This window comes from Musca autumnalis, unplaced genomic scaffold (assembly GCF_047663935.1).
Source record: "Musca autumnalis isolate F117 unplaced genomic scaffold, ASM4766393v1 scaffold_5, whole genome shotgun sequence".
NCBI classification, from domain to species: Eukaryota; Metazoa; Arthropoda; class Insecta; order Diptera; family Muscidae; genus Musca; species Musca autumnalis.
Genome location: NW_027412088.1, coordinates 174,692,725 through 174,709,868, shown reverse-complemented (window position 1 = coordinate 174,709,868; position 17,144 = coordinate 174,692,725). Strand labels below are relative to the sequence as shown.

Below are 17,144 nucleotides of genomic sequence, written 5' to 3'. Positions count from 1 at the left end.
CATATTTTGTCTTTCGTTGGCAGAAGAAAGCCTCTTGAGGTCTTTTATAGACAGAAGGATACCTCTGCAGACTTTGTTTTGATAGAAGAAACCGTCCTCAGGTCTTCTATAGACAGAAGAATACCTCCAAAGGTTTTCTATAGACAGAATATGACATCTTGAGGAGTTTTATACACAAAAGAAGACTTCTTCAAATCTTCTATAGACTTTAAAAGACATATTCAGGTCTTCTATAGACAGACGAAGAGTATATTAGAGGCAGGAGAGCCCTCAAGGATCTTCTATATGCAGAAGACCTTAAGCGGTAATTTTTCACAAAAAAACTATTTTTTTCAGAGTAGACCTCAGTAGGTCTTTTGTCCATAGAACACCCCAAGAATCCTATTAGAGGCAGGAGAACCCTCAAAGGATCTTTCACTCTACATTAAGCGGTATTTGTTCATAGAAGACTATTTTTTCTGAGTAGAACTCAGTATGTCTTTTGTCCATAGAACACCCCAAGAATTCTACTTTCTGTATATAAAAGTCCTATATAAATTTTCTCTCTTGAGAGCTCTTTAGCTCTTTTGTCTTTCAGTTTTTCATTAAAATTATTTTTTTAACGCTACAACCCTGCTTTTCATCCAAATGTAGGTGTGTGCTGTTGTTTTCTGCTGTTGGTAGAATCTGTGAACTGAGATTGTTTATAATGACCGTTTGTGGCAATTTGAATGAATATCTCTATAAATAAAGTTGTGTGTGTGTTGTTGTTGTTAAAAAATTTATGGCTGAACATGTGTAACATTTTTACCCCTTTACGTCTGGATCCCGGACAGGTCGGTCATTCGCATGGACACTATTTTATAGTGTGTTTGTTGAGGCCAACTATACATTTAAATGGTTTTTTTGTTTGTTTATGGTATCACATATTAAAACTACCACAAATATTTTATACAGCTATAGATAAGGTTAACATATTACTTTATAGGCATATTAGGGTGGCTAAAAAAGTAATAATAACAATTTTTTTATTGTTATTGGCATTTTTAGTATGCTGTAACAGCGTCGATTGTTTGAGTGGAGTATTCCCCCATTGGCTCAACTTCATTTATTACCCTCTATTACAGAGAGTAATGTTTTTCAAAACGAACTGACAGTGTTGCAAAAATTTTTCTGATCGCTAACAGCTATATCTCCATGAACAAAATTAAATTTAAAAGCTACATAGACATGACATGTTTCTATATTAGGGTGCCCTGAATACATAAATATTTATTAATACAAATATTTTTTTTATTTATTTATTATTTTTTATATATTTATTATTTTTTATATATTTATTATATTATATATTTATTTTTGTTTTTTTTTTCTTATTTTAGAACGATCTAACCCATAGCGATATGTCCGGTCTTGCCGGCCAACCTCGTATGACGCCCTATTGCAGTGCCACACTGGGCCGACCACGACAAACGGATTTGAAGCGAGCCGAACCCAACATTTATTCACAGGTAACGAAAATGATTGACAGTAGTGATTCGAAAAGCGATAGTTCGAAAGGAAGTAATGAAAAAACATGTTTTATAACAGGCTACTCTACCAAAGTATAAATTGCTTATATGAAACAAAACTAGATACATACATACGTATAAAGAAAACGAAGCTAAAAAGTGCCAAACATTATTGTTTATTGAAAATATATAATAGAAAATAAATCAAAAATACAATAAAAAAACAATAATAAAAATATATTAATAAAAACAATAATTAAAATAAAATACAAAATATAATAAAAAATGAAATTAAAAAATAATTAGAAAATTATTAATAATATAAAAAAAATAATATAATAAATAATAAAAAAATAGAATTTAAAAAAACTAATTATAATTTATTTTAATTAAATTAAATTTTTAAATATTTGTTCATGAATGGCTATTGTTTACAATTTTTATTTAAAACTTAAAATAATCTTACTATTATTCTTAATTATTAATAATAAAACTACATTAAACAATAATGTGTTCAAAAAGGGGAAAACGATAGCTTACTATATTAAAATACATAACAAGTTTTTGCATAGCATCAAATCTGTTAGAAATATTTATTTTATTTTTCTATTTTATTTGCACTGCGTCTTATTTAAGAATTTCCCCTTTTTAAGATGCATTTCTAAATATATAAAAATTATTTGTTAATTATATTAAGTTGCCTTGTTTTGTTTTCAATAAATTTTCAAAAGTATTAAAACTATATTGAAATAAAATAGTATGCGATCAATTTGTTCTATTATTATAATTATTTTTTTACTTTTTGATTTGTTCTATCGATAGTGAAAATTAAAATAGGTCATACTGCCATTTGTGCCTAAGGTGGCAAATTTATTTACGAGAAATTGAAGGGTTGTGCTCTATGTGGGCACTATGAAAACGTGGAAATATATCGATGTTTTTCTGAGGTTCTCAGGAATTTTTTTCTATAGAAAAAAATAGTCCTGAGGTTCTCAGGAATTTTTTTCTATAGAAAAAAATAGTCCTGAGGTTCTCAGGAATTTTTTTCTATAGAAAAAAATAGTCCTGAGGTTCTCAGGAATTTTTTTCTATAGAAAAAAATAGTCCTGAGGTTCTCAGGAATTTTTTTCTATAGAAAAAAATAGTCCTGAGGTTCTCAGGAATTTTTTTCTATAGAAAAAAATAGTCCTGAGGTTCTCAGGAATTTTTTTCTATAGAAAAAAATAGTCCTGAGGTTCTCAGGAATTTTTTTCTATAGAAAAAATAGTCCTGAGTTTCTCAGGAATTTTTTTCTATAGAAACAAATAGTCCTGAAGTTCTCAGGAATTTTTTTCTATAGAAAAAATAGTCCTGACGTTCTCAGGAATTTTTTTCTATAGAAAAAAGTAGTCCTGAGGCTCTCAGGAATTTTTTTCTATAGAAACAAATAGTCCTGAGGTTCTCAGGATTTTTTTTTTCTATAGAAACAAATAGTCCTGAGGTTCTCAGAAATTTTTTTCTATAGAAACAAATAGTCCTTAGGTTCTCAGGATTTTTTCTTCTATAGAAAAAAATAGTCCTGAGGTTCTCAGGAATTTTTTTCTATAGAAAAAAATAGTCCTGTTTTCAAGCAAAATCGTGAAAACCTAACAAAACACTAACAATGTGAACTTTGACCGCGATTTATTTAAAAATCCCTCCACCGATTTTTTCTTGTTTTTCATTCATTTCATTTTCGCTAATCCCATTTCGATAGGACCTGCAGTTTTCCTAAAGTCCTAAAAATGTAAACATTGACCGCGATTTATTTGAAAATCGCTCCGGCAATTCTTTTTATACCCTACACCACACAGTGGTAAGGGGTATTATGTCTTTGTGCATTTGTATGTAACATACAAAAGGAAACGAAATAGACCCACAGTTCCTTTTGGGATATACATATAATCACTTTCTGAGTCGATTTATGCATGTCCGTCCGTCTGTCCATGTATTTTTGTTCGCAACATACAGGTCGCATTTTTTATCCGATTCAGCTGAAAATTGGGGACTACAACTTTTTTAGCCATAGGAAGAACGCTATTGCTTTTGGTGAAAATCGGTTCAGAATTGGATATAGCTCCCATATATATTTTCGCCCGATCTTACGTATTTGCTGCACCAAACACGCTATATACGTCCAATTTTGATGAAATTTTGAATGTGTGACTGAATTTTGTCTACAAATAAGTGTGAAAAATTATACTGAAATCGGTCCGGATTTGGATATAGCTCACATATATATTTTCGGCCGATTTCACGTATTTCGTGTACCACACACACACGATGAAATTTGGAATGTGTGACTGAATTCAGTCTAGAAATAAATGAGCCAAATTATATCGAAATCGGTTCAGATTTGGATATAGCTCCCATATATATGTTCGGCCGATTTCACGTATTTGTTGAACCAAACCCGCTATATACGTCCGATTTTGATGAAATTTGGAATGTTTGACTGAATTCGGTCTAGAAATAAGTGTGCCAAATTATATCGAAATCGGTTCCGATTTGGATATTGCTCCCATATATTTTTTTGGCCGATTTCAAGTATTTTCTGTACCAAACACGCTATACATTTCCGATTTCGATGAAATTTGGAATGTGTGACCGAATTCAGTCTAGAAATAAATGTGCCGATTTCGTGTATTTTCTGCTCCAAACATGATATATAAGTCCGATTTCAATGATATTTGGAATGTGCGACTGAATTCGGTCCGGAAATAAATGTGCCAAATTATATCAAAATCGGTTTTGATCTGGATATAGCTCCGATTTATATTTTACATATTCACAGTGGTGTAGGGTATCATATAGTCGGCCCCGCCCGACTTTGGTCCTTTCCTTACTGGTTTTTTTTTGTTTTTTGAGTTTTGTTCATCTATGAACATCGTAGTTTCAGAATCCTTCCCAGGTGTAAGTTCCTTTTGTTTAAATTTAATTAAGGCGCACCGTGTTGATGTTTTTAAAGGCAAAAGGTCTTTTGAGACTTTCCATAGCCCGAAGATATATTGAGGTCTTGTATAGACAGCCCTATGGATGTCTTGAAAAGGAAGATGAGCTCCTTTATAAAGAGAAGATCTATGTGTAGGACGATGAACTCTTTTATAGGCTGAAAAGCTGCTGAGGTCTTATTTTGTAGGTATAACCCTGAAGGTATTTGATCGACAGACAGAAGATTTCATGAGGTTTTTCATAGCCTTTTGAGGTCTCTTAAGTCTTTGCGTACGTCTAAGACTTCTTGGGATGTTCTATAGGGCCGGTTGATGGCTTGTATAGACAGAAAATCTCTTGACGTCTTTCATAGACGAGTGTTTTTATGTGGGCTTCTATAAGCTGTAGACCTATTAAGTCCTTCTATGGAACTCTTGTGACCTTATAGAGGCCGAAGACCTCTTAAGTCCTTTTATAGAACGAAGGCATTTTGAGGTATTGTATTGGCTTCTTGAGGCCTTGTACAGGTAAAATAACTCTTCAGGTCTCTTATATAGATAACCTCATTAAGTATTTGTTTGGCTAAAAAACCCCTTGAAGTCATCCATAGGCTGAAACCTTTTTTGATGTTCTCTATAAGACGAAACCCTCCTTTATAGACAGTAGATATTTTAAGGTATTCTACAGAAGGCTCCTGAGGATTCCATTTAGGCAATATACTTTTTGAGGTCTGCTCTAAACATAGGACAGAACCCTTTAGGCGGTCATAGGCTGAAAAACACTTTAGTTCTTATTAAGACATGCTAGCTCTTGAGATCTTTTATCGGCAGAAGGCTTCTAGAGAATCTCTATAGATGAAGGACCTCTTAGTGTCTTTGGGATCCTTCTATATACATACTTAGCAGAATAGGTAGTTACATAGTTACATAGCAGAATAGGTCTCACCGATCACAATAACAAAGCGCCACATCCATGTGAATGTGATGATTGGCTATTTGCTTTTCATGTTCCCCGATCTTGCCTTCTTCTCGCACCTTGGCTGACGAACTTTAAACAAAGATTTCCCCCTTACCATGTTGGAATTGATAGCCATACAGAAAGTTTTAAAATTTGAGTCAGCATGTTAGACATAGAACCTGTGAGCAGAGTTATCGCTCTCTAAGGTCACGTTACGTAAATGCAAAGGGACTCTTGCCCACGCATTAGCTTTGGCCAAAGCTTTCTAGCTAAAATGTAAAAAGTCTAGGAAAATGTAAAAGCTTTCACCTTCAAATTCCATCTGCATTCAAAGGGGTATTCTGAAAAATTAATCTAGCACCATCTTGAACGTTACTCACTTACTTAGATGGCCCACTACAGAACATTTGTTCCATAGACCGAACTAAGAAAAGATCTCCAATTATCTCTATATCGTGCTTCGCTTTTTGGAATACCGCGCCTTGTCATCTCTTCATCCACTTCTTTGCGCCATCTATTCTTTGGCCTGCCAATTCTACGTGCACCGCCATGTGGCTCGAATTTGTACGCTATTTTAGCGGCTTCATCATCGCTCATTCTTATTATATGGCCTAGCCAACGCAATCGCTGCATCTCGCTCGTGCTTCATACGACGTCGATATTCACCGTCAACGCAGATCGGTCCGTAGATCATTCAAAGAATTTTTTCTCTTAAACACGCCAAGCACAGCCTTATCTGCTTGCGCAAGTACCTAGGCTTCGGACCCATACATCAGCACTGGTAGTATCAGTGTTTTTTAAAGCGTTATTATACCCTACACCACTATGTGGTAAGGGTACCCTCGGATAACGGTACCCTCGGATTTGCGGTATTTTGACGTTTTTAGCTACAATTTCAGACCGATGTAGCTATAATTTGACATTTAGGGTTCTTAAATGTCAATAAACTTATATAACAAAAGTTGTGGACATAGGTCCACGTTTCGGAATAGCCCCCATATAACGGTACCCCAAGATTTAGGTATTTTGACAGTTTTAGCTACATTTTCAGACCGATTTAGCTATATTTTGACACTTAGGGTTCTTAAGTGTCAATAAACTTATATAACAAAACTTGTGGACATACGTCTACGTTTTGGTATAGTCCCCATATAACGGTACCCCCGATTTGCGGTGTTTTGACGTTTGTAGCTACATTTTCAGACCGATGTAGCTATAATTTGACATTTAAAGTTCTTAAATGTCAATAAACTTATATGACAAAACTTGTGGACATAGGTCCACGTTTTGGTATAGCCCCCATATAACGGTTAATTTAAGTTCATATTTTCGTATAGCCCAGATACCTCCGAACTAGCTGTTAATGACATTTGAAGTTCCCACTTTATGTACCGATTTTCGATATTTTGAAGATTCTAGCTAAATTTTTTAACCGAATTAGGAGTTATTTGACATTAAAGGCTCCCATCAAAAACTGTCAACATAGGTCCATGTTTTATTATAACTTCTATATAACAGTACCTCCCAATTTCTAGCCCACCAAAAATTGTCAACATACATAGTTAGATATAGGCACCATAAAAAAGGGCCTCCCGAATGAAGCATAAATGTACATAAACATTATCTGACATTTTAACGTACCCACTTAAAGTTGGGGACAGGAATGAAAAGTAATTATTCCATTTTAGTTCAGAATATTTTATGGTGGAGGGTATGAAAAGTTCGGCCCGGCCGAACTTAATGCTTTTTTACTTGTTTTTGTTTGACGTTGTTTGTAGTTGTGGATTTGTTTTATAAGTGCTTACTTAAGCCAAAGTAGCATCTGTTGGCCAATACATTTCTTCTTTTTATTTCACAACTGATGTCGTTTGTTGTGTTTACGGCGGTACCGAGGTAGACGAAGTCTTTTACTACCTCAAAATTTTAGGAACCAACTTCAACAGTTGGTCCGATCTCAATGGACGCATTGCGCGTTGACACCATCAACCTAGTCTTCGCGCCGTTTGCCGCCAGACCCACTTTAGCAGATTCTCCTTCGACCTTCATAAAGGTATCTGTTACTTCTTTAACTGATCGTCCTATGATGTCTATAACATAAGCATAAGCAAGTAACATGTGGCTATTGGTGTAGATTGTGGCACTTCTTTTGACGTTTGCCTCTCGTATAACCTTTTATAGCAGGATGTTGAAAAGATCACACGAAAGGCTGTCTCCTTGCCTGAAACCTCTTTTGGTAAAAACTCTTCGGAGAGGTTCTTTCCTATTTTAAGTGAAGATCTTGAACGTTAGTGAGTTTATTAACTTCTGTGTCAGAAAATGTCCCAACAGAAATAGTGGTGGTACATCCTCAGTTTGAGATTGAAATATATTGACCAGGTATTCCACCCCATATAGCGGTATTTAAAAATGTCTGCTACATCGTAGATTTCAGAGGAAGGGAGTCCAAAGAGACCATCTGAAGGAAATCTATAAAGACGAGTTGAAGTGAACCCTTGTAGAAGAGCTGAAAACGGTCTTTATATACAAGGTAAAGGTATCTATAGTCGAGTTAAATGTGGTCTTTGTAGACGTGCTGAAGATGGTCGTTTCTAAAGACAATCTTTATAGATGAACTAAAGATGTTATTTATAGATCTAGAAGCGGTCTTTATAGACGAGCTGAATGTGGTCTTTGTAGACGACCGAAAGAGACGAAGATGGTTATTAAAGGCAAGCTAATGGTCTACGTACCTGCATAGGTCTACGTACTTGTATAACCTCCGTTATATGTTTTAGCTCATTTTCATATATTTTTTTGTTAATTCGAAGAATCTTTTCCAAGAGAATGAATGGTAAGCTTACCTACAACAACATTCAGTACCAAATCGTTCCGTTAAGACTCTGTTTAAGGGAACAAGAACTTGTTGATATCTCAATATTTGAAACAATGAATGCTTTCATGCGTGACTTAGATTTTTAGAAACTTTAGTTTAGAAACAATAGAACAATAGAATACCTCAACCATAGAACAATAAACTATAATTTTTCTACACTTTACTTTAATATTTCATTGATATACAAAATCACACACATAGTTAACACCAATTTTTGGCTTACATTTGTATGTTTTTTCTTTTTTTGTATTCAATTCAAAAAAAAAAAAAACAAATCAAGTAGCAGTTCCTTCTAATTGAATTGCCTGTAGCAAATTGCACAGACATGTTGTATTTGTTACATCGAATACAAAACTAAAAAATAAATTTCATTAAAATTCAATAAAAACTACAATATACATATGTACATATGTTACAATTATCAATTCATAAATTCTAACTAGAATTCATAACTCCTTATTTGGCAATATAAATTTTGTTACTACACACAAAGAAGAAAAAAAAAACAAAATTTCAATATTTTATTGTATACTCATCAATCAATCAGTCAAACGATGATAGTAGAAGAAGAAAGAAAATAAAACAAGTGCCAAAAATACAAAAAAAAACATTTGGCATCAAAATATTTTATGATGCAATTCAATTGGTATTGGATGTGAAAATTGCATTTTATTTTTATTTTATTTCCATTTATGGTTTTTGGGTATTGAAAATTTTGTTTTGGGAAAAGAAATTTAGCAGAAAATGTTTTAAAACACACACAGTATGTTAAAATTGAATATTGTAAAAAAACATAAAAAATTGTAAAAATGTGTGTCCATTTTATTTGAAAAAAAAGTGTTGAAAATATTTTTCATTACTGAACTTTCGCTATTCTCATACATATGTATTTAACTCGCCACCCATCCAACCCAGCAAATAACCATTCATTTTTCATTCATATCTTATGTGTATTTACAATGTGTGTCTGTATATATGTAATTATAATGGTGTTTGTGTGTCTTTCTCTCTCTCTCTCCACCTCTCTTTCCCTTTCTGTATATATTATTTTATTACAGATTGATCTGGCCCATCATCCCATGTACTCGACGAGTCCCATGTTTGCCACGAATACCATTACTGGTGTCACAATGTCACATCCATCACAATTGGCCACCTTTACCACACCCCACTCTTTGTATGCTCATAAACTAGTTTCAGCTGCACAACAACCACTACCATCCACTACGCACACACAATCACTACATTCCACACTATCTAGCCATCAACAGCAGCAGCACCACCACCAGCAGCAGCAACAACATGCAGCGGCAGTGGCAGCAGCAGGTCTACTGCAAACAAGTGGTATCCTCTCAATGCATATGACACAACAGCCCGCACCCCCCACAGCCGTTTCCCATCACAATAGCCAACAACAATCCATCATTTGTGCGTCCCAAAAAAGGCCACAATCGCCTTTGGCGCAATCAGCATCAGTTAAAGCAACAGCTGGTGTGGCATCACCGGCGGCCACCTCCTCCTCTTCGGCATCGTCGGCGTCGGGACAAATCAGTGGTGGTGGTGGAGTCGGTAGTTTGTTACATTTACAGGGAAACGGCAGTATAGTGGGTGTTAGCAGTATGGGATCCTCAGGTGTCTATACTAACGAAGCGGTAAGTATATGAATATATTTTATTAAGCTTTTTTATGAAATACACAGAAAACAGTACATCATGCGAAACTGTAAATTAGGGTGGAATGAAAAAAAAAAGGCTGAAGGCAGACGAGCTAAAGGCAGTCTTTATAGACGAGCAGCAGGGCGTCTTTATAGAAGAACAGGAGGGAGTCTTTATAGACGAGCAGCAGGGCGTCTTTATAGAAGAACAGGAGGGAGTCTTTATAGACAAGCAGAAGGAAGTCTTTACGTACGAGCTGAAGATGGTCTCTATACTCCAGACGAAGGTGGTCTTTATAGACAAGCCGAATGTGGTTTTTAGACCACGAGCTGAAGGTGGTCTCTCTACGCCAGCCAGCCGATGGTGGTCTTAATAGACCAGCCGAAGGTGCTCTTTATAGACCAGCCGAAGGTGGTCTTTATGGACCAGCTGAAGGTGGTCTTTATGGACCAGCTGAAGGTGGTCTTTATGGACCAGCTGAAGGTGGTCTTTATGGACCAGCCGAAGGTGGTATTTATAGACCAGCTGAAGGTGGTCTTTATAGAATAGGCGAAGGTGGTCTTTATAGACCAGCCGAAAGTGGTCTTTATAGGTTAGCTGAAGGTGGTCTTTATAGTTCAGCTGAAGGTGGTCTTTATAGACCAGCCGAAGGTGGTCTTTATAGACCTGCCGAAGTTGGATAAAGACCCCCTTTATAGATCAGACGAAGGTGGTTTTATAGACCAGCAGAAGGTGATCTTTATAGACCAGCCGAAAGTGGTCTTTATAGACCAGCCGAAGGTGGTGTTTATAGACCTGCCGAAGTTGGTCTTTATAGACCTGCCGAAGGTGGTCTTTATAGACCTGCCGAAGGTGGTCTTTATAGACCTGCCGAAAGTGGTCTTTATAGACCTGCCGGAGGTGGTCTTTATAGACCTGCCGAAGGTGGTCCTTATTGACCAGCCAAAGTGGTCTTTATAAACCAGCCGAAGGTTGGTCTCTATAAACCAGCTGAAGGTGGTCTTTATAGGTCTTTATACACCCAGCTGATGGTTGTCTTTATAGGTCTTTATACACCCAGCTGAAGGTTATAGACCAGCTGAAGGTTGGTCTTTATAGACCAGCTGAAGGTTGGTCTTTATAGACCAGCTGAAGGTTGGTCTTTATAGACCAGCTGAAGGTTGGTCTTTATAGACCAGCTGAAGTTTGGTCTTTATAGACCAGCTGAAGGTTGGTCTTTATAGACCAGCTGAAGGTTGGTCTTTATAGACCAGCTGAAGGTTGGTCTTTTTAGACCAGCTAAAAGTTGGTCTTTATAGACCAGCCGATGGTGGTCTTTATAGACCAGCTAAAGGTTGGTCTTTATAGACCAGCCGATGGTGGTCTTTATAGACCAGCCGAAGGTGGTCTTTTTATACCAGCCGAAGGTGGTCCTTATTGACCAGCCAAAGGTGGTATTTATAGACCAGCGGAAGTTGGTCTTTATAAACCAGCCGAAGGTGATCTCCATATACCAGCCGAAGGTGGTCTTTTTATACCAGCCGAAGGTGGTCCTTATTGACCAGCCAAAGGTGGTCTTTATAGACCAGCTGAAGGTGGTCTTTATAGACCAGCGGAAGTTGGTCTTTATAAACCAGCCGAAGGTGATCTTTATATACCAGCTGAAGGTGGTCTTTATAGACCAGCGGAAGTTGGTCTTTATAAACCAGCCGAAGGTGATCTTTATATACCAGCCGAAGGTGGTCCTTATTGACCAGCCAAAGGTGGTCTTTATAGACCAGCTGAAGGTGGTTCTTATAGACCAGCTGAAGGTGGTCTTTATAGAGCAGCTGAAGGTGGTCTTTATAGAGCAGCTGAAGGTGGTCTTTATAGACCAGCCGAAGGTGGTCTTTATATACCAGCTGAAGGTGGTTCTTATAGACCAGCTGAAAGTGGTCTTTATAGAGCAGGTGAAGGTGGTCTTTATAGAGCAGCTGAAGGTGGTCTTTATAGAGCAGCTGAAGGTGGTCTTTATAGAGCAGCTGAAGGTGGTCTTTATAAACCAGCCGAAGGTGATCTTTATATACCAGCTGAAGGTGGTTCTTATAGACCAGCTGAAGGTGGTCTTTATAGAGCAGCTGAAGGTGGTCTTTATAGAGCAGCTGAAGGTGGTCTTTATAGACCAGCCGAAGGTAGTCTTTATATACCAGCTGAAGGTGGTTCTTATATACCAGCTGAAAGTGGTCTTTATAGAGCAGGTGAAGGTGGTCTTTATAGAGCAGCTGAACGTGGTCTTTATAGTCCAGCCGAAGGTGGTCTTTATATACCAGCCGAAGGTGGTCCTTATTGACCAGCCAAAGGTGGTCTTTATAGGCCAGCTGAAGGTGGTCTTTATAGACCAGCGGAAGTTGGTCTTTATAAACCAGCCGAATGTGATCTTTAGAGACCAGCCGAAGGTGGTCTTTATAGACCAGCCGAAGGTGGTCTTTATAGACCATCCGAAGGTGGTCTTTATAGACCATCCGAAGGTGGTCTTTATAGACCATCCGAAGGTCGTCTTTATAGACCTGCCGAAGGTGGTCTTTCAAAAAGGTTCTATAGAGGCACCCATTATTTCAGAAAGGTTCTATAGAAGCACCCTTTCTTTCAGAAAGGGTCTAAAGGAGCACCCTTTCTTTCAGAAAGGGTCTAAAGGAGCACCCTTTCTTTCAGAAAGGGTCTAAAGGAGCACCCTTTCTTTCAGAAAGGGTCTATAGAACCACCCTTTCTTTCAGAAAGGGTCTATAGAAGCACCCTTTATTTCAGAAAGGGTCTATAGAAGCACCCTTTCTTTTAGAAAGGGTCCATTGAAGCACCCATTCTTTCAGAAAGGGTCTATAAAAGGACCCTAGAAGCACCCTTTCTTTCTTTCTAGGAGCACCCTATAAGAGCACCCGATACTTAAGAAAGGGTCTATAAAAGCACCCTATCCTTAAGATAGGGTCTATAGAAGCACCCTTTCTTTCAGAAAGGTTCTATAGAAGCACCCTTTCTTTCAGAAAGGTTCTATAGAAGCACCCTTTCTTTCAGAAAGGTTCTATAGAAGCACCCTTTCTTTCCGAAAGGTTCTATAGAAGCACCCTTTCTTTCAGAAAGGTTCTATAGAAGCACCCTTTCTTGCAGAAAGGTTCTATAGAAGCACCCTTTCTTTCAGAAAGATTCTATAGAAGCACCCTTTCTTTCAGAAAGGTTTTATAGAATCACCCTTTCTTTCAGAACGGTTCTATAGAAGCAACCTTTCTTTCAGAAAGGTTCTATAGAGGCACCCGTTCTTTCAGAAAGGTTCTATAGAAGTACCCTTTCTTTCAGAACGGTTCTATAGAAGCACCCTTTCTTTCAGAACGGTTCTATAGAAGCACCCTTTCTTTCAGAAAGGTTCTATAGAAGCACCCTTTCTTTCAGAAAGGTTCTATGGAAGCACCCTTTCTTTCAGAAAGGTTCTTTAGAAGCACCCTTTCTTTCGGAAAGGTTCTACAGAAACACCCTTTCTTTCAGAAAGGTTCTATAGAAGCACCATTTCTTTCAGGAAGGGTCTATGGAACCACCCTTTCTTTCAGAAGAGGTCTATAACAGAACGTTTTCTTTCAGAAAAGGTGTATAGGAAAACCCTTTCTTTGAGAAAGGGTCTATAGGAGTAAACTTTCGTTCAAAAAGGGTCTATAGAAGCACCATTTCTTTCCTTCAGAAAGGGTCTTCAGTAGCACCCTTTCTTTCAGAAAAGGTCTTTAGGGGCACCCTATTTTTCGAAAAGGGTCTTTAGGGGCACCCTATCTTTCAGAAAGGGTGCATAGAAGCACCCTTCCTTTTAGGAACGTTCTATAGAAGCACCCTTCCTTTTAGGAACGTTCTATAGAAGCACCCTTCCTTTTAGGAAGGTTCTATAGAAGCACCCTTCCTTTTAGGAAGGTTCTATAGAAGCACCCTTCCTTTTAGGAAGGTTCTATAGAAGCAACCTTCCTTTTAGGAAGGTTCTATAGAAGCACCCTTCCTTTTAGGAAGGTTCTATAGAAGCACCCTTCCTTTTAGGAAGGTTCTATAGAAGCACCCTTTCTTTTAGGAAGGTTCTATAGAAGCACCCTTCCTTTTAGGAAGGTTATATAGAAGCACCCTTCCTTTTAGGAAGGTTCTATAGAAGCACCCTTCCTTTTAGGAAGGTTCTATAGAAGCACCCTATCCTTCAAAAAGGTTCTATAGAAGCACGTTTTCTCTCAGAAAGATTCTATAGAAGCACCCTTTCCTTCTCTATAGAGGCACCCTTTCCTTCAGAAAGTGTATATAGAAGAACTTTTTCTTTCAGAAATTTTCTTAGAAGCACGTTGTCATTCTGAAATAGATCTATAGAAGCGCGTTTTCTTTCAGAAAATGAATATAGAAGCACCCTTTCTTTCAGAAAAGGTCTAGAAAAGCACATTTTCTTTCAGAAAAGTTCTATAGAAACATCCTGAATAAGTACCCTTTCTTTCAGAAAGGCTTTGTAGAAGCAACCTTTCTTTCAGAAAGGCTCTATAGAAGATCCCTGTCTTTGAGAGGAGGTCTATAGGGGGACCCTTTCTTTCAAAAAGTGTCTATATAAGCACCCTTTCTTTCAGAAGGGGTCTATAGAAGCACCCTTTCTTTCAGAAAAGGTGATTTATTTTTAAACGTTAACTTGAAATAGAAGGGATATGACAAATTACAATCCCATAGAAGAACTTTTTTGGGAAGGAATCTTTATAGGCAGAAGCGATGTTTCATGACCGTCGGAGGGAGGTTGTCAACTAGTTGCGTTTATTGCCTAGGTGAAAAGATCCCCTGCAAGTAAGATTTGACGATTAATAAGACAGTGAGATAAGTCTATAATACTATAACCTCCTTATCAAAGAGAGCAGTACCTGGTGGCGTATAGGTACTGTCGTTATTAATACGCCATGTGTTATACCATATAAAATATTTGTATTTTTTCTTCTTCTATTCGTTTGGCTTTTTTATTTTTTTATTTATGACCTCAAGCCAAACGAATAGAAGAAGAAGATACTGATCAAAGATCAACAATATTAAATGAAAAATAAAATATATGTTTCTAATTATTAATCTATTTTAACAATTTCCCATTTCAGGCCGCCGCATCTGGTCTCCTCAAAACCGTACCCGAAGAAATTGTCCACCATCAACTGAATGGTGAGAGTATTATTATGACCCAGGATCGTAACAATGGAACACGATTCTGACGGTAAATGTCACAAAAACGAACAACAAAGGCAACAATAATTTAAAATTAAAGTTTAAACCTAAAATGTAAACGTAACGTAAAAATGGACAAGACAATGAACCTCAGAATAAAAATATTTAAACTCATTAAAAAAGAAAAAACAAAAAAGAAAACGACTTTTTTTAAACAAAAAATACAGAAAAAAAAATTAAAACTAAATTTCACAAAACCAAACCTCATGTTAAGAAAAAAAGTAAATAAAAACTAGACAGGCCATCAAAATTATAACTAAAAAGCAAAACTTAACAGGAGTCCCTTTTAAAAGGAAACAAAAAGGGAAATCTAGGAAAAACAGACAGTAACAGTTTAAAACAAAAAAAACATGACTAATGTAAACGATTTTAGCTAAATAAAAGAAAAGAAAATGTTAAAGAAATCATACAGAGACAGAGGGAAAGAAATACTCAATTAACTGCCTTTTTGCAAAGACAAGAAAATAACAAAAAGAAATAAAATGAAAACAACTTAACTAAAAACCAAATAACTAAAATAAACCACAACAAATTCCAATAAAATAAACTAAAATTTATTTAAACAAGCATTTAATATACATTAACAACAACAAAAGACAACTACAAATTTAAGTATAACTATGAAACTGTTAAGATTATAAACCATAGGCAGATATTAAAGACAAAAACAAATCAATGAATGAATATAAACTAATTTAATTAAACAAAATAATAATAAACGAAAAAACTAATAATAAGAAATTATTATAATAACAAAATTACAAGAATGTCAAACTTCAAAACTAACTATCCCCGATCCATGGAATTCCAATTCCATAATGTGTAAATTAAATTCTTATAATAATCTATGTAAAATTGTAATTAATTGTAATTTTTATTTTAATAAATTAAGTAAAGAAATTGTTAAAAACGAAACACACAAAAAGAAACAAAATAAATGAAAAGATGTTTTACTTTTTATGGATAAGCAATACGGGTAAGTATGCAAATATATGGGGTCATTGGAACGTATAACTATTGTCAATAGTTATACGCCTCAAAGCAAAGGAAAATATTTTTGTTTTTGGCTTAGAAAGCATGGAATCTTTATGAACCTTAAGATCAAGGTAAGTATTTCATAGGAGGAGTATGTAAAGTCTTCACAGACGAGCGAAAGGAGGTCTTTAGATATAAATTGTAGGTAGTTTTTATATACGAGCAAAAATGAGCGTTGACAGACAAGCTGACGAGTTTTAATTGACGAGCTGAATAGAGTTTTTATACACTATCGAAAGGGAAATGTAATAGACGAGCCGAAGGGAGTCTCTAAAGACTAAATAAAAAGAGAAAACGAATCTTTAAATACGACATGAAGTGAACTTTTATAGAGAAGCGAAATGGAGTCTCGAAAGACACGTTAAATGGGGTTTTTATAAACGATTATAAACGGGTCTTTATAGATGTGATGAAGGAAGTATTTTTCGGCGAAATGAAGAGAGTCTTTAACGACGAGATGACGGCAGTCTTTATTGAAGAGCGAAGACAGTCTTTATGGATGAGTTGATGGGAGTCTGTATACCCCTGCGAATCGAAATCTCTAATGACCAGCTGAAGAAAACTCTTATTGACGAGCGAAAATTAGTCTTTATAGATAAGCAGGGATATTTCTAGACGAGTAACGGGTAGTGGTTATGGACGAGTGAAAGGCAGTCTTTATAGACGTACTGAAATGACTCTTTATAGACGAGTTGAAGAGAGTATTGTTAGACGATTTGAATGCAGTATTCATAGACGAGCTAAAGGTGGACTTTACAGAGAAACTGAAGAAAGTCTCTATAGAAGAGCAAAAGGCAGTATCTATAGACGAGCGAAAAATATGTACCTTTATAGACGAGCGAAAAGGAGTCTTAGTAGAATAGACAAAGAAGGGGAGTCTTTATAAACGAGTGAATAGAAATCTTTTCAGACGTTCTGAACGAAGTATTATTAGACGATTTGAATGGGGCCTTCATAGACGAGCTGATG

General features: G+C 36.2%; 2 protein-coding genes across 3 annotated transcripts in view; one reads left to right on the top strand and one right to left on the bottom strand.

Annotated features, from left to right (window-relative positions):
• The window catches only part of LOC141406044 (uncharacterized), a 50,059-nt gene extending 34,011 nt beyond the window's left edge, over positions 1-16,048 (top strand). The window contains exons 7-9 of the mRNA XM_073991055.1: positions 1,362-1,490; positions 9,327-9,920; positions 15,017-16,048. Coding sequence (XP_073847156.1) covers positions 1,362-1,490; positions 9,327-9,920; positions 15,017-15,127 — 834 coding nt within the window. The 3' untranslated portion in view covers positions 15,128-16,048. The remainder of the gene's footprint in view (positions 1-1,361; positions 1,491-9,326; positions 9,921-15,016) is intronic.
• Positions 1-17,144, bottom strand: part of LOC141404970 (uncharacterized) — a 1,496,028-nt gene that overhangs the window by 1,123,968 nt on the left and 354,916 nt on the right. The window lies entirely within an intron of this gene.